Consider the following 22,550-nt stretch of genomic DNA (forward strand, 5'->3'; position numbering starts at 1 on the left):
TACAAGAATCCCTTTCCTTTCCTCCCCAATCAGCTGTTTTCTGGCAACTGCTAAGATCTTCTTCTCCCATTGCACTGAAGGCATCCTGAGAGATTCATGGAATTTAGTGCCTGTCATTTGAAAGCTACTGGTCTGAATTTAAGAAGGGGCATGTTCTGCACAATATCAAACCCACATAAACACTGTGAATTAGAAAGTTCCACTCAAATGTTACTGGGCTTGCATCCTGCTTGGGAGAGACTGAGAAAAGAAGCAAATTAGACAAGACTCCCCCCACCCCACCACCCAGTGAAATGAGAGGGGAAGAAATAGGGAAGTAATGCCAAAATAGGTCACAAATGCAGGCAAACTGGAAAAATAAGAACAGAGTGGGTAAGAAAGAAAAAATAAATATTGTAGATTTTTGTTGCCAGATAAGCTTCTGAGTGGGTTTGTGGTTTTTTTGAGCTGTTTATATTTTTGTTTTGTGTTTTTAATTAAATCATCATTTAATAAAAGTATTGGTATAAATTACAGGGGGAAAATCACTCCATATGAATGTAACCCCCCCAAAAAACAAACAAACAAACAAACAAACGACATTATCTTTCCATAAGAAAACCTAAAATCCTAACCGCTCATCTTGATGACTGACCAAAAACAAGCCCATAGGTTACTCTTCCACAGCTATCATGGTTGGTCATGCTGCCCCTGAAATGTGCACCTCTGTTCCCTTCCAAACAAAACAGACAGCCCAAGGGGAGTGATGTTTTGATATGCTTGTAAACTAAACCAAATCAAAGCTGATAGGTCTAATGTAAGGAATATGCTGTCTTCTCATTTCTCCTTTAATGTTATGATTTAATTCCTTTCTCTAAACCTCTTTGCATTGTGCCTTTAAGTGGGATCATTAATATTTTCCTACTGTAACAATTTTTGAGGGACCAGTGCAAAGAAAATGGAAGCAATTCTGTGTAAGCCTTTTAGTGATAGGAACAGAGAAGTTTCACCACCTAAGTGGTTCAGTAGCAGTAGCAAAAGGCCTACCGAAGTTTGAAGGATATGGTTTCAGCTTAGTGGCTCATAGCAAGCGTGTGAATACATTCCTAGGGCACATATTTCTGTTGCTGTGACACCTGAAACTCTTGGGGGATTAGATGTCCCAAGCATCCCCTAAAAATCATTAAACCATTACAAAAAATGAATGTCATCTTCAATATTGTCTTTTTAGATTTTTTTTTAAACCTGAATTAAAAAATAGCGAACATGCCCTTCCTCCTCTTTAAGTAAACAATGTACTGTATATACTTAGAAATGAGATACTGTTAACTTTGTTAAACCAATTATACCTTTTGTTATTTCATTATATGGAACTGTACACCATTATACTAAACAGATGGGCTCACATGTCCAAATTAGACAATTTCCTTTATCCTTTTCATAACCAAGTTCAACATCTGCCTCTCAAATAATTCCTAGGGCAGAGGAATGCAAATACGCCTTTGTCTCTTTAACAGGCCAATATCATAAGGTTTTGTAACATAAAGCAATGTGCTGTGTTATCCTGTGTTGTGCTTATACAGAAGCATTTGTGTTTTCCCAATTGCCAAGGCACTGCACTGTGGTTCTCATTTCAGATTGGTATTAGAAATACTTTCAGTCCAAATTGCTTGCCATATTTTTAATGTTGATATATTGTAACACTCTTTTGCAAGATTCAATACATAACCATGCTACGTACAGGGACAATATTAAGGTAGGATTTGCTCATCACAAAACCAGTGAAGGAAGAAAGTGTTGCATAGATAATATTATTAGTATTTATATCAGGATTGACAAACTAATGTCAATACATTTAAAGGCAGACTATTAATCAAGATTAATTCCATCTCCCAAAGCGGTGCTCCCCTTACTGTCTACAACTGATGTACACAAACTTGAAAAGTGAATGGCACATATCCTGTATCTTACCTCAGAATTGCTTGGAAGTTCTGATTCTGTGTTTGAAATAGTTTCACACAGAGGTCCATTGCTATCTTCCCCTAAAGAGCGCAGGGAAAAAAAAAATCACATCAAAATATATATTTCCCATTTAAAACCTTTTTATATTTGAAAGCGTAAATGAAGCAAAAATTCAATGCATCAAGCTAGAAATACTAATTTTACATTAAAAAAAATCAAAAGCCAAAGCTGGGAAATAGTTGTACTTCTCAACAACAACCAGAAACTTCCCTCACAAATGATTCCTGTAGCCTCCGAGACAAAATACTCCAAGTGTTGTGCTCAAGTTCCACTACCTCATTGTACCCTTGCAGTCACAGAAATAAATTTAACTCTGATAAATGAACATCAGAAATCTCAGAAGATAAAATCCATTCTTGCATGGAACGTCTGATAGGATCATAACTATAAAGGTCACATATTGGGAACCCTGCTGCCTGAGTTCTGAAAATTCAATTTTCCCTGAGGATGTTGGCTAGAAATTGAAATTGGCCTGTCATTGTTGGGGAATCAGTGGAGTACAGCTCTGAAACTTCACAAGAGGTCTTTGTGAATCACACATGCCTGTGTAATGGAGATATGGCGGCAGACTCAGGACAAAAAGAAAAGGAGTACTTGTGGCACCTTAGAGACTAACCAATTTATTTGAGCATGAGCTTTTGTGAGCTACAGCTCACTTCATCGGATGCACCGATGAGCTGTAGCTCACGAAAGCTCATGCTCAAATAAATTGGTTAGTCTCTAAGGTGCCACAAGTACTCCTTTTCTTTTGCGAATACAGACTAACACGGCTGCTACTCTGAGACTCAGGACAGGTAACTACAGCTCAGATTACCAAACTCTTTGTCGTTTAAAGAAAAAGTAAAAGGGACTTCATGGTGTTACTTTGACAGCAGCACTGATCGCTAGCATTACCTACCACATGTATACTCAGGCCACAATACTATTGCTTGGTGTTGATATCACTGTCATCTATTGCACCCACCTGTGCTTGAACTGTAATACCAGAATGACTGACTGCCTCTCCTTGCTAGATGCTCTGCAAGGGCAGAGTTAATAAATTCACCATGGATCTAGGGTTTATATTGGCCCTAACTCTAATGAGGAGGCCGTGGATTCTGTCCCTATTTGAGTTTTTTTCTTTTATTAATGTTTAAAAGTTTAAACGTCAACTTTTTTATTATATTCAGGTTTCATTCTAAAAAAAATAATAAAATACATTTTATAGAATTTCCTTGTATTAAGAAAAAAAAATTAAATATAGGAAAATTGTGTGTGTTCCACATTCTGCTACTATGAAACGGTATAGTCATATAGCGAAACAAGTATTCACTATAGGGTTGAAGTGTCAATTCAGCATTTCACTTTTACGAAGAGGCATTTATGCACAAGTTTAACAAGACAGTTTGTTTTTGGCTGTCCATGGAAAAATATGCCTTTAAAAGAAACAAGAGAAATAAGAGAATTATTTGATCCACACATTGGGGCATTTATAGAGAGGGAAGATCATCATCATTTCCCTCCATTGCCAAGAACATAGATGTGCACAGGGTCTGATTTTCAGAGGTGCTGAGCACTTGTAGCTCCCATTCATTTGAATTTAGCTGTGGGGGCTTAGCACATCTAAAATCAAGCCTATGCAGTTTACCAGAAGCGCTTGAAGAAACACCACAAACATATATTTCACTGAGTTGCTTGACAAGACGGAATGACAATTCACATCAAGTGCTGCATTATCAGCCTTTTTCCTTTCCACAAATTGTTCCAAATCTCAGTGTTGGTTTATTTGTATATTTTTTTCCTCACTAGTATAAACTAAGTAACAAATCTATTACACTTCTAGTGCCTGCAAATGTATCCATATCTGATGCCAAAATCTCATCTGGCACTCATCGGTTTTCTCCAAAAGTTATGATAAGCAATTCAGGGTAAAAATAAATTCTTTACTTTATCTTTAAGAGCAAACTTAATGTTCTTAAAGTAATATGTGTCCATTTAAGCTTGTTTCTAAAACACATTCTTTATATTTTCACCATCTAAGGTGAGGAGATACTAAACAACGGACACATTAATTTACTGTCACATCCAGAAGCTTCCCCATAAAACATTATCTGAGACTTGCTCTACACGTAACATTTAGCTCAATATAGCTATGTCAGGCAAGGGTGTGAAAAATCCATATGCCAACCTATGCCCAGTGTAGATGCAGCTATATCAATGGAAGAATGCTTCCACTGACCGAGTCACTGTCATTCAGGGAGGTGATGTTCCCACAGTGTTGGTGCAAGCTCTGTCTATACGATGCGGTTATGCCAGCATAGTTAAATTTGTAGTTAGATATTTGCACAATTTGCACATACAAATTTTGTTTGTGTACCCATATTTGGAGAGCTGCACATGTACGTTTTTTGATGCAAATTTACAGACCAGTGTTAAAGCATCCTTGAAAATTCGGCTCAGGAGTAATAGGATTATTTTCTTCCTTTCATATCCCACTATCCCTTAGGTACCACTTTGAGGACCAGACAAAACTGTGCTCTTCTCAAAATAGAGATTCATAATCCCCATGGTGAATATTTGTTTCAAAACAATAACACTAGATTTTCAGAAGTACAGACAAGGAAAAAGGCTTCAGCGCTGACCTTTTAATTCAGTATATCTTCAGCCCAGCACAAATACTCAACACAACAGAAAACAGACCAGCATTTAACACGAGAGGCATGTCAAAAAAAGAAATTTGACTGCTTGATAGTTGTTGATAACAAGTAATTAGTATTCTTATACCTGTCCCATTTATTTGGGAAACAAAGCTGTTCACGTCACAAAATACCTAAAGAGAAAGTTGGAACTTTAGACAGTGACAGTCTGGGATGAAAGCCTTACAATTTTTAATCATGTTGTATTATCATGAATGTAGAGTTGGAGAGTTTAACGCTAAATTCAAGGGAAACTATAACTCAGAGTTTAATGTAGCTGATTACATATGCTGGGAGTGAAAAGAGCTCTATCTGTTTTTGGCAGGACAGTGGGGTAGGAGTAGGTATTGTTTCATATTCTCTGTGTATATATAAAGCCTGCTGCAGTTTCCATGATATGCATCTGAGGAAGTGAGCTGTAGCTCACGAAAGCTTATGCTCTAATAAACTGGTTAGTCTCTAAGGTGCCACAAGTCCTCCTTTTCTTTTTGCGAATACAGACTAACACGGCTGTTACTCTGAAACCTGTTTTTGGCAGCATTTGTATTTAAACAAAAGTGTCTTTCCTTAATAGTATTAATAAGGACAATCTCTATTTCCAATCAAGAATTTACACTAGAATGTATGAGGTACATGTTATACATTTAAAATGGTTCCATCAATCTCACTGAGCTATGATCTGGTTTTATGAAATGTCTATGACACAACTGATCTAAATGCCAAATGTGAACAAAGAGAGAAACTGAAAGATGACACACACAAAAGAGAACAAGGCATATTGCTGGTTAGTACAATACCTGCTGACCTTGATGGCTTGAACTTGGTGAGAACTGCGGTATTATCTTTAAGGGAAAAAACATTACAATAAGAACCAAAAGCCTGAAAGTCACATCATGATACAGTTAGTACAGACCTCTCCTGTTGCAGCAGACAAAGCTGCCATAACCAGAACAAGCCATTAGAGATAAAGGGTTAACAGCTGAGCAAACAGCATGGTTTTTATAAGACTACCTCCTAAAAGAAAAATCTCTAGTGCACATTTTTGTCCTTCACCCTCTTAGACAAGTATCTTATTCAGCAGCCTAAAACAGCATGGCAGCCACAACGGCAAGAAAAGGACAGTCACATCTACAGTAAACATTACTTCCCCTTGCCAAAGATGACTAAAAAGAATGCATTTTCCCACACATACAGAGTACAACAACAGCAGAGGCCCTGTTTTGCTGTTCAACATTCGATTGTCTAATAAAGGTAAACAGAGATCTAAAATGACTGCAGATTCAAAGGAGTATGCAATGAACACATCTATTGGAAAATAAATAGACTGATTCACCTTAGAATGAAGAATTCAAGCAAATAAATTGCTGTCAGCCTCTGCAATGGCTCAAGCAGTTAGGAAATAATCACAGGATAAACTACATCTATCGAAGTACACTCTAGAAAGATAAGGACACTTCTCCACATTTAAATATTAGTAAATGTTATTGCCGTTCCATAGTCAGCAACATGGGGTTTCTGAAAGAAATGACTTCCCACTGCAATTTTTCAAAAGCACCTGAGCGATTTAGGAACCTACATCCCATTGTAAGTCAATGAGACTTATGAAAACGGGACGTAGACACTTGAAAATTTTACCCCTTAATCACTATACCTCCTCCCGCCCTCCCATGGCCAAAGCTGTCACTTTGGTTGTACAAGCAGTCATTGCTTGCAGAAGGTAATAGTAGAAATGTATTGCCATCCAAATCCCAGGGCGTATTTCATTATCTGTATGTATGCACACCCATAGAATTACAGGTACTTTCCATTTCAATTTACAGATGAGTAAACTGTGTAGAGAGGTAAATGACTGCCCTACGCCTACTAAGAAAGAGATACTCAAAACCAGGATTAAGATGCAAGAGCTCCTGATTCCCAGTCCTGTGCTCAGACCTCATCAACCTCTAGCAGAAATAACATATGGAAATAATAATATAGGTAAGCCTGGGGACTACCGTCAAGGTAGGCTGCCTTTTATACCTGTTAATTTTAACAGTTAGTTAACTGCCCCTTCGAATTAGCAAAAAACTGCTGGATAAAATGTTAGTCTAGCTGCCATATTGCTTTGTGACAGTTTTGGGTTTGGGGAAAAACACAGAAGTACGTGCACACAATATCTGTCACCCCAGATGCTATCCACTGGACGATCTACTGCAATATCTTGTCTCTGGTCATAATCAGTGTGACAGGTTCGGTCACAGAGACCCCCTTGAGACTGACACCTGACGTGCTGAGATTAACTCTGAGCCCGTTTTCACTGCCAGCTTGGGACTCCGGAACCCTGTCTTGTTGAGCCAAACATACAAGCCTCATGCAACACAGACCCAGGTCTGGTCCATGCCCCCAAAGACTGTAACCAAAAACTGCTCAGCATGTCACCTATCTCCAGCACCCAGACACCCAGTTCCCAATGGGATCCAAGCCCCAAATAAATCCATTTTACTCTGGATAAAGCTTATTCAGGGTAAACTCATAAATTGTCTGCCCTCTATAACACTGATAGAGAGATATGCACAGCTGTTTGGTCCCCCAGGTATTAATCACTTACTCTGGGTTTACTAATAAGCAAAAGTGATTTTATTAAGTATAAAAAGTAGGATTTAAGTGGTTTCAAGTAATAACAGACAGAACAAAGTAAGTTACCAAGCAAAATAAAACAAAACACGCAAGTCTCAGCCTAATACATTAAGAAACTGATTACAGATAAAATCTCACCCTCAGAGATGTTCCAATAAGCTTCTTTCACAAACTAGACTCCTTCCTAGTCTGGGCCTAATCCTTTCCCCTGGTACAGTCCTTGTTAGTTCCAGCTCAGGTGGTAACTTGGGGATTTCTCATGACCAGCAGCCTCCTTTGTTCTGTTCCACCACCTTTTATATCTTTGGCACAAGACGGGAATCCTTTGTCTCTCTCTGGGTTCCCACCCTTCCTTCTAAATGGAAAAGCACCAGGTTTAAGATGGATTCCAGGATCATGTGACATGTTCACATGTCCTGTGAGACTTCAGTACTCACTGGCTGGAAGGAAGGCTTACAAGTAAACAGAGCCATTTACAACCAATTGTCCTAGTCAATGGGAGCCATCAAGCTTCCAAACCACCATTAATGGCCCACACTTTGCATAATTACAATAGGACTTCAGCGTTATACTTCATATTTCTAGCTTCAGATACAAAAATCATACATACATACAAATAGGATGAACACACTCAGTAGATTATAAGCTTTGTAATGATACCTTACAAGAGACCTTTTGTATAAAGCATATTCCAGTTACAATATATTCACACTCTTAAGCATATTTCCATAAAACACATGGAATGCAACGTCACAATCAGTACTTGATGTTTCAGGGGAAAGGGAAACATAATGTACCTAAGATGAAATAATTGCTTTGTACAACACTCCCTAGCCATCATCATGCTCAACTAGTGAGACAGAATGTTATCCTAGAAGGTCTCTAAGGTAACAGCCTTACCAAATCCTACTCATTGTTCTAGTATCATGGCCTGTTCTGACACAAAAAGTAAATTAAAATTCACATCATGATAACTTACTGAGTCAATGAATTATTTATCAATAGTTTGTCTTCTGTGCACGAAGGAGCACAGTGGAATCTGTGTCAAACTTACGAGTGAGTCATGGTTTGACTCATTTCTATCTTTGACCCAGGCGTCTGATTCAGTATTGTCACTCAAAAAGAGAGGCATGCCCAACAAACATTGCTCAGGTTTAAGGTCCCAGAAAAACATTAACATAAATGTTTATAGGAAACCCAGGTGCACAGAGATCATTCAACAAATGTTAACTCCACAATTCTGAGTACTGAGAGAGAACAAAAAAACATTACTGGCTGATACAAAGATATAATGAAATGGCCACAAATCAAAAGAACACTGACAAACAGTCAGAGCCCCAATATGGACCTTCCTTTCAAGAGGGTCAATCAAATGTAGCATCCTTTTATTATAAATATCTTTAAAAATACTATAGGGATAGACTGTGACTTTGAGTATTTGCCTGCAAAAGAACACCCTGGGCCCCCTTTCATAGGCTACCAGGACTTTGGGTCCAGGTGCATAGCAGGTAGGTCACCCCGGACCTCTAGAGCAGGTGGGCTGGGAGAGGTGGATCTCTGACTCCATTCAGCATGCTGACCAGCACACTTAAGTTAAGGTGGGGAGTGTTGCAACTTGCTGCTTGCATAAGCAATAAATTACTATCTGAATCTCTGCAAGGGAGAAACAAAGAGTGAATTGTGCCTCTGAAGCATGTCTCTGAGACACAATGCCTCCTTGGATTACTCCTAACTGGTGATTTACACACATTCAGAGCTGTGCCTAAATACACAATCTATTTCTTAGTAGATTTAAAAAACATTGTTTGAGTTCTTAGTGATGTCAACATGATTTATTATGTTTGTCTTGCTGCACATAGAGCCAAGCTTACCTTGGTACAGCTTCACTGAAATCAAGAGTTATGGATGAATTTAGCCCTTTAATTTAAATACGTGTCCCCAAACTCAATTTCACATGCACACACAGAAACTGAGGTACTGGATCTACTCTCCTTAAGTAAATTTTTTATAAATCATACTGTTCAGCCCTAAAAGCTACTGCACATCCCCCGTATCAGCAATCATTATATTCTTGAAAAGCTGGCCCAATTTTCAAACGAATACATACACAAAACACAGACAGAGCCAGTAGCACAGCCTCCCTTAAAGATATGATTAAGAAGCTAGCACATCTGAACTGACACTTATAAAAAATCTATAACTAATAACTAATAATTTATTGCTAATCAGGTTTTCTCCCTCTTTCTAGGGATTGCAGAGATGTCCAGTTAACACAGCAATTACAAATAATATAGCCTCATTTAAAGGGCCCTTGTACCAAAAGAACTAAATTGCTACCATATAATAATTAATATTGTACGTAAATAAGCTACAAGAAAATGTTATGTTTCTAAATCAGCAGAAATATAAACAAAGTGTAAGGAAGGAACAGAAATCACCTCTTATGTTCCTCATGTGAATTCATGATAACATAAAAAGAAAAGGAGTACTTGTGGCACCTTAGAGACTAACCAATTTATTTGAGCATGAGCTTTCGTGAGCTACAGCTCACTTCATCGGATGCATACCGATGAAGTGAGCTGTAGCTCACGAAAGCTCATGCTCAAATAAATTGGTTAGTCTCTAAGGTGCCACAAGTACTCCTTTTCTTTTTGCGAATACAGACTAACACGGCTGTTACTCTGAAACCTGTCATGATAACATAGTTGATGCAAAACCTCTCTTAGCTAGAGATACCTGTTTTCCTGAGCAGCTAGGAATAAGATGCTGCTACAGACATTTACATTGGTACCGCTATTTTGTAATGCAATATTAGTACTGTACTGCGTGTCCCACCTCTAAAAACCAAGCCCAAATTAACCTTAAATATACTCGCTCTCTACAGTGAATGCAGGGGTAAATTCTGCTCTCACATCAATGTAAATCCAAAGTAACTCCATTAGCAGTCGCAGCAGGAGGCATCCCAGATGACTCGGGAAGAGGCCTTGAGGGCGAACATGCTGGAGTAGGAGCTGTGCCTCCCTTTTAAAGGGCGTAGCCAGTGTTATCCGCTGCACTGACACTTTCATTTACAAAATGTGCTTTATTTTTAAACTTTGCGACAAACAAGCCTCCTGAATTGTTCCCAAGAACAAAGTGTTACTCACATAGAAGAAACAAAACTTACAAGAATGATAGTGTAACAAGGCATCAACATACCGGAGAGAGACAGAGGCATTATTCCCAGTGCTAACAAAATCTCATTTGTCATCTTACAAAGAATGCCAAGGGCAGCTCCAACATGTTAAATTGATGCAATCCAGAACAATATGTCAGAAAGAAAAAGTCTATCATTGTGCAATGTCTTTGATCTCCTACACAGCACAGGTCAAATCTTAAAATCCTTACTCAGTTTTTAGTCGATCTTTATTCAAGAAAAATTCCCATTGCAATAAATGGGAATTTTAGCACAGACCTTGGATTTGACCCTTTGTGTCTCTCTTTCAAAGGATTATAAAGCTTCCCTTTGGTATAAAAGGCATCAGCTTTGGAAAAGGTCTGTTTTTTGCCAAAACCCACAAACAAGGGTCTAGTGGCACATTACTTAAATGGTATTTTAATGTGGTGGTGCTGGCAACTCTTTTCAACATCAACCCGTATTTGAATAGCTAGCAGTGCTGGGAGTTCTTTCCCATGTGAGCTATAATAAAATATCATTCCGTACATATTATATGTCACAGGTATCATCAGCTGATCATATTGCAAAATGATACACATCTACATTGATCAATGACAGTTCCAAAAAGGAATATTCTTAACTGTGGTATTGGACATAGGGAGAACTATGGTATTTTTAAACTGCTAGACATTTAGGGGGTGTTTTAAATAAAAGGGAAACAAGATGCTGAAGAAGCCTCCCAAGGGTGGAGTGGCAAAATACCAAACTTTGGAATTCCTGAAAACCGATCTAATTGTGCATTTCAGCTGTAACAAGAACTATGCACTTGTTTTCACTGTAGTGTACTGTTTACATCTTCTATACCCTCAGGGCCAGATGTTTCCATTACTATGTGGCTGCACAAGAAGATGAAAATGCTCTGGATACCTGCTTAACTTGCACACCTAGAGACGTGCCAAGGACCACCCCAGTCTTTATATTCAAGAGAAGAGGTTCTGCATGAGCATGCAGCCATGATATACTGCATACTCCAAAGTCCACTGAAATCACTGGAGTTATATTGGTGTAAAATTGAAGTAACACAGTGGTTAATTTTATTATTATTTATTATTTGTATTAAATTGGTATATAGTGGTCTCAACCTGGTGGGGGACCCTATGCACTAGCTACTGTACAGACAGAGTAAGTAACAGTCACTGCCCCAAAGAGCAGACAGTCTTGAAGACTGTAACAGCTGGGTGTAATGAATAAGCAGAGTGAATGGGATAACAACAATAATAAAATGGTTTACACAGACTAGGTGTGTGTATAATTTGTAGGTGTAATAAGATGAACAGAAGCAGTAAAGGCAAAACCAGGCCCTAGATTTACTGTTAACTAGACAAGTTTTTTGAATTTCATTCCATTTCAACATTGGAATTCAACTGGCCAGTTTCACATTATATTTGTGATTTTCCTCACTTTTTGGTTCTCAGGCTCAAGTTTGGTGATCTATTCCATTTCTTTTACCTGACCTCTACAGAAATATGAGTAAAATACAGGACCTATGGAAGTCATTGGGAGTTTTGTCACTGACTTCAGTGGGCTAGGATTTCACCTTCTATGCTTACAATCAAAGCAGCCATAACAAAAACAGAACACCAGAAAATTGTTTTTGTTGTTTTGTTTGTTTGGGATTTTTTTAAAAGCAGTGTCTTCCGATTTCTATTTGGTTTTGTGAACTCCCAATTTGGAAAGCTCACGTTTTGTGCCCAAGATACTATAACAGAGATGGGATAACTTTTTGGGAACTGGCACTAGATCCCAGATCATCACAGAAAGAAATGTTTCCCATCAATCAATAAGATGATTTGGGCAATGGACCATGGTCCTCAGTGCTTACAGTATCTGATATAAGCATTAGTCTTTAAAACCAAGTGAAGTGAGCACAGACATCCAACTTGACAATGGCCTTGAAAATGGATATTTACTATACACATGTCTATTACAGTTTTTACTTGTCAGCATGATACATTTACAGAACACTACAAATTTGCCAACTCCAGGGTCTCCAATATCCTAACTCATAGTTAAGAAAACCTCTTTGAATAGCAAACCACAGGGCACTCTATAGTTTGAGGACAGACTGTAGAAAAATTAAAGGCCTGAATATGATATATTTAGATGTGCTGCCTGCATATATGTGCCCCACCTACAGTTTTCATGGCTTGATGGTGTTCTGCTCTCTTGCCAAGTATTTGATAATACTGAAGTTTCACAGTTATCCCTATAACCTTGCTGAGAAGGCCACGTCATCTCCTGAGATTCCGTTATAAAACTGCACCACACCTAAAGAGATTCTTGCTTCTTAACAGAACGTGCTTGGAAGCTTTTAATCAGTCACGAATACCCAAGAGGGTATACAAAAAGGTTCTGACCATAATCAAGAACTCCATGCAGAATAATCAATTCTTAAAATACCAGTTCTGGTAAATTAATGAAGTTTTGATATTACACCCATAATAAGTAATTACACCCATAATAAGATGAGTAACCCATACGTTCCTTTAAAATGTCTGTTTTCAAACTGAAGCCTGAAATGATCACCATTTACACTAGCACGATAATACGTGACCCTGTTCTGGCTGAGGAAAATACTATAATTAGTTCCTTAACCTACATTTATTCTTCATCTATAGATCTGTATGTTACTGTTGCATTACAAATGTAAAAACAAATATTCCAAGGGTTGCACAATAAGGTCCAGATTACAACTGGGTAAAAGGGCACCAGCAGACTGTTCCTCCTTGCTTACTTACTAGGAGCCAGCAACAATAAGTGGGAAGTACAAGCACTCCACTAGTATAGCACTGACAGGGGTACATGGATCCCCACAGGAGGAGGGATAGGATGAAACCAGGCACAGAATCTACAACCAGAATCTAGCCCTCATATAACTCAGTGGGAAAATGAACTCAATGGCCCAAATTTTGCTCTCAGTGACAACCAGGATCCAGACACCCCAAGGCGAGAACAGAAGGTTTAAACTCCAAAAACAAGCAGTTAAACCAACTGACTGCAAACTGTGTTATTCTACTATAAAAGTATATCAAGTAAGATTTTTTATGAACATTTGTAATGTTCTGAACTTAATAGTCATTATGAGATATGTATATATGTTATGTTTATGAATGTATGTATGCATCAGTGGTTCTCAAGCCGCAGCCCAATCAGCACACAGCTGCAGCCCATGTGATGTCCTCAGGGCCATACAGGTTGCATATATAGTGTGTGGATGTGGTCCACATAACACAGAGAGAGCTGCATATGTGGCCCACAATGATAAAGAGGTTAAGAACCGTTAGTATGTATCATACATAGATTATAACTGTAACTGTGGTGCAGCTTCATCATCACCTCACAATAGGGCAGTGTTTCCCAAACTTGGGACACCTCCTGTTCAGGGAAAGCCCCTGGCGGGCCGGGCCAGGCCAGTTTGATTACATGCCGCATCCACAGGTTCGGCCGATCGCGGCTCCCACTGGCCGCGCTTCACTGTGCCCAGCCAACGGGGGCTGCAGGAAGTGGCGCGGGCCGAGGGACATACTGGCCGCTGCTTTCCGCAGTCCCCATTGGCCGGGCACAGTGAACCGCGGCCAGTGGGAGCCGCGATCGGCCGAACCTGCAGATGCGGCAGGTAAACAAACCGGCCGGGCCCACTAGGGGCTTTCCCTGAACAAGCAGCATCTCAAGTTTGGGAAACACTGCAATAGGGCAATGAAGCAATCAGGCAAGGAGAGGCTACCTTCCAAGGGTAAGGAACAGCTTCCATACCAGGAGAGACTAAAAAAAGATTAGAGCTGTTCAGTTTACAAAAGAGAGGACTAAGGGGGAATATGATAGAAGTCTATAAAATCATGAATTGTGTGCAAAAGTGAATAGAGAAATGTTATTTACCCTTTCACACAATAAAAAACCAGGAGTCACCTGATGACATTAATACAAACAAAAGGAAGTGCTTTTTCACACAACACAAACAAACCTGTTGAACTCATTGCCCAGGGATGTTGTAATGACCAAAATATAACTGGGCTCAAAAAAGAACTAGATAAGTTCATGGAGGATAGGTCCATCAATGGCTATTAGCCAAGATGGCCAGCAATGCAACCCTGTGCTCAGGGTGACTGCCAGAAGCCAGGAGCAGAAGGCAGAGTTGGATCACTCCATAATTACCCTGTTTTCTGCACTCTCCCTGAAGCTCTGGTACAAGCCACTGTCAGAGATAGATACCAGACAAGATGGACCATTGTCTGACCCCAGTATGGTAGCTCTTGTGTTCTTTACCAGATGAAACTGACTCAAAGCACCTAGCTATTGTACAGCTCAAGAAAAAGCAACAAGAAAGCATCAAAGCACATGGGAAGAGCTTGAAACTGAAAAGAAAACCCCAGTCTTTGAAAACTAAGCAAGGAGGGAGTTTTCCCCTTTGAATATTTACAGTGACTGAAGAGGAAAAAAACTGCAAACTATTTTAAAATGGAAGGAGTTTGAACTGAAAATTATCTAGAAACCAAGGAACAGCCTCTGGGAGTGAAACTGTCTGTTGAATACTGGATCCCGCTATAGCTAGCGGGTTTTGCTGGGAAACTTTTTAAAAGCAATAGGTAACTTATATTAGAAAAAGGATTTTATCTAATATGGAAGTGTAAAGTCATTATGTTTATTTTCTGTGTAACTTGTGTATGCTTGTTTTCTTATTATTTCATCTTTGAGTGTGTTTTTTTCTATTAAATAAATGTTTGTTTATTTAGACTACAAGCAGGTCTCTGGTGTGAAAACTGTGTGTACTGTGTATGCCCAAGTGAACAGATAACTGGTGGATTGGTTTCTTACCTTCAGCGTGACAAACCACACGGGAACAGTCCAAGTGTTTGGTAATTAAGAACTTGGTGAGGATGGATCTGGAAACACACAGGACTGGAAGGGCTGTTGGTGTCACCCTGCAAAGAGTAACTAGGCTGATGAAAGCCAGGGTGAAACCTTATGCTTATGGGCTGGCTACTTGTGGCAGGGATCTGAACCATAACCACATGGCACAAAGACACCCTGAAGCTACAGAGTAGGTGGTGACAGAGCTCCTGACCAGTTTGGGCGATCCCCAAAACATCACAGTCATCCCAATGTAAATCCAGAATAACTCCATTGAAGTCACTGAAGTTAGACTGGATTACACCAATGTACAAGAGAGCAGAATTTGTTCCTAAATGGGCAGGCTCAGGCACCACCCAGGGCACTTCATCTTGGGAGTGAGAGGAGGTGTTTCTGCTACCTGCTCTTGAGAAACACACACACCTTCAGGGTTACCTCCCAAAACTTATATAGAAGCCAGCCCCTCCATCTTAGGTATTTTGCAGCATCTCTGACCATGATATCTAAATACCCACATTACAAACAGCAGCACCACAACTGGCACTAACCTGAACCCTTTGCTAGCAGTTTCGGCAGAGAACCACAACTGAGACAGGGATACAGTAACTGGTGTACGTTCTCACCCCTCCAGGTCGTTCAGTGCCGGAGCTATGCAAGGAAGCTCAAGCTGTGACTGCTCACATTAAGCCTGTTCTGTGGATTCTGACAATCACTGGAATTAAAAAATTTATTTGAGCATCCGTTGAAGTGAGCTGTAGCTCACGAAAGCTTATGCTCAAATAAATTTGTTAGTCTCTAAGGTGCCACAAGTCCTCCTTTTCTTTTTGCGAATACAGACTAACATGGCTGCTACTCTGAAACTAGATTTAAATTTACTTCAAAGTAAAATTTAAAAAAATCAAGAGTGAATGGAAGGGTTAAAATTCCCCTACCAACCCTGAGAATGGGATGTACAAACCTGTCACAATGGTTGCTGAGCCCAGCAAGGAGGCTGTAGGTTGAATAGAGGGCTCTCTGACGAAGAGTCCCAGAGAGGCAGCAGCGCTTCTATATCCTTAGAAATTTCTCCAAATCTGGGATTTTTTTGACAGCATGTGCCCTACAGTTTCCCAATTTGCCCTGCAATTTCCCAAGGTGAAACATCTTACCCCCAAATTCCCAGATTTGGGGAAATTTCCCAGGATATAGAAGCACTAGCTAGTGCCAAAAATTTCCCAAACTGGTAAAAAATTCCCAGAGTCTGGGAATATTTTGCCAGATTTGGGAAATTTTTAGCACTAGGTTGGGAAACGTTGGCATCATGATACAGAAGCACTGAGAGGCAGAAGGATTTTTGTTTCTGTTAAAAACAGTTTTGGATTTTCAGTTTGGACAGCTGACCTAGGAACGGTAGACTAAAGACTATGACCTAGCCAGAGCAGCTGAGCTGCTGAATGAGTTTCCAGATATAGGAAGTGCCACAGCACTGGAGTGACTTCAGCTAGGAAGTGCTCGCCCAGTGAGGAGCTGCTATGCCTAGCCATGAGAGGGGTGCCTAGTGGCAAGCAGACTTGGTTAAGTTCAGTCTATCATTTATTAAACCTTGGTGATATGAGAGAGTTAATTTGGACAAGCCTCAAAGCTGTTTGGAAACAAGTATTGACAACTACAGTGTATTATGGTCAAAACTGTCAGTACTCCATTGTCTTAATATAAGCTATATAATAACATTAAGTTTAATATTTAACTTTGTTCAAATGCATGTGTATGTCAATAAGACACCTTTCAATTAAATACACTAAAACTAGTATTTTAAACATCTATTTTAAAGATTTTAGGATATTAATGACTGCTGATACTATAAAGTGCCAAAAATTAAGAGCGCTACTGTAGTATGTTGAATTCATCTAATAGTATTCAAGTCCTGATTGACACTAAAACATTACCCATTGCTGATATAAAGTCAACAATGTGTGTGGCTGAACTGGTGCTGAACACAGTTTAACTGCAACTGTAGATCAAGACTTACCTTGTTCACCTCTGGTTCAGAAAACTAGGGTTAAAATCTGTCCCCATAACTTTCTGAAATACTACTAAACGTGGTTTGTTCTGGTCTACAGCTACTGTTAAATTGTGTTCGGCAGCAGTTTGTCTGCATCCATGCTAACATTCACTATCAGCAATGGGTAATTTTCCTGGTGTAGAACTGGCAAACAAAATAGTTTTTTTCTATGAGCAATGTTTAACTAGCTGTAGACTTTTACAAATCTATCACACATGGTTGCATATCACTGGGAGTATAGTACACCTAGTCCTTAACCAGTATTTTAAAAACTAAGTTTCCATCCATCTTAGATATTATCCCTCACTCACATTGTTGACCTTTTTGCATATTACTGCTTTACAGTGAAAAAAAAAAATTTGACATTCCAAAGGTGAGATCTTGTTATAATTGCAACAAATATCCAAACAATACAAGATTATTTTTTTCTTCCTTCCCTACATGTATACACAGGTACAACTGAGAATATCTAATTAGCTTTATCTAGGGCATTAGTGTGCGATGCAATGAAGCCTACGCGGCAATCACATCACTCCTTTAATTCAGTCTCTTGATAATAAAACAGTTAGTACCAATGTTCATTGAATTGCTATTTATCTCAAACAACATAAATCTGTAGAGAAAGCTGTTGTGTGTCAGAGATAATGTTACTGTTACATACCTTTATTTAACAATGATCAGAACCACTTGCAACTCCTTAGAAGGCTCATTACTTTTGTGAATATTTTTTATTAAAGTATCTTGGGTTGTTAACTAAATATTTGACATTTTAGTATAATTTTTAAAAGCATTTTTGGTAGTTATCATTCCTTAGGATAATATCCAATCAACTGAATAAGAGTACATTGCAAGCTGCCTCATCTAGACACGTGACACTGGCCTTCCATTTTGTGTAGCAGCTGTTCAATATTGCAGCAAGAAGTGCAAACTTTATATAGTAAGAACAGCCAAGAATGTCTGATGGATGAAATACGCTCATTTAGAAAAGCTTATCTCAGTGCTTAATCTTTTCTCCGGGGCAACAGCAACAAACCTCTCATGCTCCAGTCCAACATCCTGTAGTTAAGGAGTGTTGACTAAAGCCAACTAGTCTGCATTTACAGTGCTTTTCAGACTTTACTTCTAAAGTATTTAAAATTTTTAGTAGTATGAAAAGATTTGCTCAGAGGAATGTAGAGGCAACTGCACCCTAGTAAGTCAGAAAGGATTTTTTCCCCCTTTAGCTACATGATATTTTCTTGGCACCTCTGCAGCTGTGGATGGCTCAAATTGAAATGAAAATGCCATGATTCTGCTGTGTGAGGGGAGCTAAATAGCAGAAGCCACAGAAGGGAATTCAACACTCCTCTGCAACTCTTTGTGGGTGAAATTCACTGCTATTCAAAAAGCCCTGGCCAATGTGTCACTTCTAAACTGAGGAGTCAAGGGGCCATAAGTGGTGGAATGGCTTTGTGCTGGGCCAATCAACAGCACTGCATTTGGGGAAGACTGTGAATTAACCAGTGAACTGTATGTGGAAACTGTGTGGATGTGATAGCCACAAATGCCAGAACTGATGGCTCACATTACATAATGAAGTACTTTACTATGAAGATTATGTTGCTAATGCAGATGTGTACTGTACTGGTATTCTGCCCCAGAGCATGCTGTTGTTTGCTAAGCCAGATAAAAATTGAAAAGTGCTGGGGACACGATACATTTTTCTTTAGATTAACAGGATTTATAGAATAGAATCATAAGTGATACAATATGGATGTGGCATACTATGATTTACATGTATTGGTAAACAAATTGCTTAACAATTTTGGCTTCTAAACTCAAAGTGCATTTTGATTTAACTACTTTATTTCTATTATAGTTCTCTACGTCTTTAGCTAGACTGCAAAAGACAACTGTATATGATATCATCTTGCACTACAAATCTCAAAACAGATTTTCAAACGGTGTAATTTGGTCTAGTTCTATGGAAGTCAATGGAGCTACACAGACTTACTTCCAAGCAACTATACCAATTTACGGCAGGTAAAACTCCAGCCCTAAATGTTTACAATGGCTTCGGTTTTTTAAACAACACACGAGTCGCTTTTCAGCACTGTGGAGCAACGGGCACATCGGATGTACTGTATGTATATGAGTCAGCTGCATAGCTCAGTCTATATTTGGTCACAGTAAGCTGCAGAAAAGATTCCCCACCCTTTTCTCTGGAGGAAGCTGCCACTTGAGTGTTCATTAGCTACTGAACTAACTGCTTTACTTCAGTGTTGTATTACAGACCTCTAAGGGTTTAATGTGAAAGTTTAGACCCAGATTGGCTGGGGAGTCTTCAAAGTACGTAACAGCAAACCTTTCAAACCTCTGAAAATTCTCATCACACACGCCCATACCCTCATGTCCCACCACACACATGCGAAAACACTCTCCTTCTGAAAATGCTCTCTAATATATTTTCTCCAGCTTGATGTGTATTGTGATTCCCCCCAACAGGAGTGTCAACAATACAACACCATCAATACGACTTTATTTTGTACCAGCTGACAGCATTCCACCCTTCAGCTTTACTTAGATATCTGTATCAGTCACTCATAACCTTAAAGTGTTATTTAAATGGTAGAAATCTCACAGGAAAGGCTGGTGGCTGATGGAAAAGTCAAATGTGAATTTTATTTTTTTATTTTTTTCTCCTCTGCTCACTGGTCCATAACTAATTACTAGAGGGTTTGAAAAATCCACATCTCAGGGCAAGTAAGAAGCTTTCCTGGACTAGCAAGGGGACTAATGCTATTGACCTCTGCAGCATCTGAGCTTTCATTTATTTTTTTTTAAAACGTTTCTAGCCTTTATGGTTGCAAAGATAACCATCCAGATTTGAATCACTTGCACACCAAAACAGACAGCTCCAATGTGTTTCTGCTGCTGCTTGGTCTCATTAATTTTAACTGCTGCACTTCTGAACTCCCTGCTTTCAATGAATGAACTGTGCACAAGCAGATCATATTTTATACAGATTTCTTCATTATTAGAAATTGTGCAATTAATGTTGTTTTGCTGATTCTTCATAGCAAATATACAATTATTCAATATTCAGAAATCACTATTCAACCTAACTCACATAGTGTTGTTTCTGTTCCCTCATTGGATGACTTAATGTTTGCAAAGTATACTTCTGCATCCCTTCAAGACAAATTCCTTTTCATTACAATTTTTTTCTTGATTAAACAAATGTTGTCTAGGGGTCCATAATTTGCTTTCAGACAACATTCACCCAAACAAAATTTTGCTCAGATGGATGTTCATGGAAGTCAAGTGAAAATGTATGTACAAACATGTAACCTAACACATCACATGTACATAACATAAGGCTAACAAAGCACACCTGCTTAAAGTTAACATTAAGCGTACTTTTAAGAGCTCTGATGAAGAGGGATGAACTAAAACCTAGGCCTAAATTTTAAGCAGGTGCTTAACTGCTTTGCTGAACTGGGGTCTTGGTAATTAAGGCCAAACTTTTCAAATATGGGTGTCTAAGCTTAGTGTGCAATCAATTTTACCCCTGAGTTAGCACAAGCTGTTCCTCACTACACCACATAAAAGAAGAGAGCATATGGTTTAGGCCCCACTCCTGCAGTATGTTCCACAAGGATGGTCCCTGAACTGACACATGTATAGCCCATTGCAGGATTGGGCTTTAATCACTGAATTGACTAATCTAAATGTGTAAGATGTGCAGCAATAACTATACTCCACAGACTGGTAAAAGGGCAATTTTCAGTTTACTAATTCCCTTTGTTTTTGTAAGGGAACCATTTCACTGTTGGAAAATGCTGGCAATTAAATTAATAGGTTTTCATTTAGATCGGATGGGCTCTAAAGAATCCAATCTGAACTCAAGCAAAGTGGATGCAACCCTAAAATAAAATCTAATGAAATAGCTGCCTTCCAAATGAACACATCTAATTTGAGTGGAACTCAGTGTTGACCGTTCTCATTATCAGAAGTCCTGTGGGATGTAGAGTTTCTCTTCACTCCCCAACTGCTGGAATCCTGGGATTATGTGAGAATCTCAACTTTCATTGTTTAAAAAATATGTAAATTTCTAACCTCATGGTTGAATAGAAAAGCTAGAAAATATGGCTTGTATGTGCCCTAAAGGCTCTAAGCCACAGACAAATTAAAAGAACCCAAAAGGCATTATTTTTTGTTAAAATCTCATGAGTTTTAAACCAATCTTATGATTGTCAGACCTGACTCTTGGTTTTGACTGCTTGAGCTTCCCAAATCTGTGAACAGTATGGGGTGGGGGGGAGAGCAGACAGGATAAGTTTCTGATACTGACTCCAGACTGTTGGATATTGATGGGAAATTAAAATATGTCTCCATGGAAATCAAAGAATTAACCAGAATTAACTGAGAGTGTGATCCAATAGCTACTGAAGTGAGTGGGAGTCTTTCCATTACTTCAATGAGCATTGGATTGGGTGCTAAAATGTATTAAAATAATGGGGCCAAATTGGATTAAATTAGCACAACTCTATTGACTTTAGTGGAACTATACCAATGTCCAACAGAAAAGAATTTGGTCCAATTACTCTGTTATGCACTGTCAGGCTGGATATCTAGACTAACTTCTGGCCTGCTCCCTCATCTCTATGATACCAAAGCATTTTAAGTGTAGACAAGTCCTAAGAGTGCTAAAGAGCTAGTACATTCAGACTTAATAAAAGGCAAGGGAGTGACACTTTCCCAATTAAAATAAAATATTAACAGGAAAATAGACTTCATGTGAACAGAAACCTCCAAATCCAGGACTGAATACCATACAAACTTATTTTTAAATTGTTTTAATTTTTCTGATAACTTTAAAGTTAATACACAATCCAGTTGTGGCCAAAAAATTGAATGAAGTTTCACCTCATGCAACTTTCCTCGTCCTGAAACAATGTTTTTATATGGAAAGTGCTCCATTTGTAACTTACCATAAGCAAGTCTATAATTCATACATGCTAAAAATTAATAACTTTACCTGACATTATCCAAACTGCATTTAGACCATGATTCAGCACAGCATGAAAGCATTTGCTTAACTGTAAGCATGTATTTAAATCCCACTGAAGTCATGCTTTAGTGACGTGCTTAATAGATTGATTTAACCCCA

At 38.8% G+C, this 22,550-nt stretch overlaps 1 protein-coding gene and 1 long non-coding RNA gene across 6 annotated transcripts in view; one reads left to right on the forward strand and one right to left on the reverse strand.

Annotated features, from left to right (window-relative positions):
- LOC140912784 (uncharacterized) overlaps positions 1-13,910 on the forward strand; it is a 45,903-nt gene extending 31,993 nt beyond the window's left edge. The window contains exons 3-4 of the long non-coding RNA XR_012159378.1: positions 6,497-6,653; positions 11,320-13,910. This is a non-coding gene — a long non-coding RNA (uncharacterized lncRNA). The remainder of the gene's footprint in view (positions 1-6,496; positions 6,654-11,319) is intronic.
- ANO5 (anoctamin 5) overlaps positions 1-22,550 on the reverse strand; it is a 95,480-nt gene that overhangs the window by 66,213 nt on the left and 6,717 nt on the right. For 2 of the 5 annotated variants that reach the window (XM_073347828.1, XM_073347830.1), the window contains exons 2-3: positions 5,474-5,518; positions 1,951-2,021 (exon numbers count right to left, since the gene is read on the reverse strand). The exons of 1 other annotated variant lie outside the window; for it this stretch is intronic. In XM_073347828.1, coding sequence (XP_073203929.1) covers positions 1,951-2,021; positions 5,474-5,518 — 116 coding nt within the window. The remainder of the gene's footprint in view (positions 1-1,950; positions 2,022-5,473; positions 5,519-22,550) is intronic. 2 more of the 5 variants (XM_073347829.1, XM_073347831.1) reach the window with 1 other exon arrangement.

The sequence above is a fragment of the Lepidochelys kempii genome, chromosome 6 (genome assembly GCF_965140265.1).
Source record: "Lepidochelys kempii isolate rLepKem1 chromosome 6, rLepKem1.hap2, whole genome shotgun sequence".
NCBI lineage: Eukaryota > Metazoa > Chordata > Testudines > Cheloniidae > Lepidochelys > Lepidochelys kempii.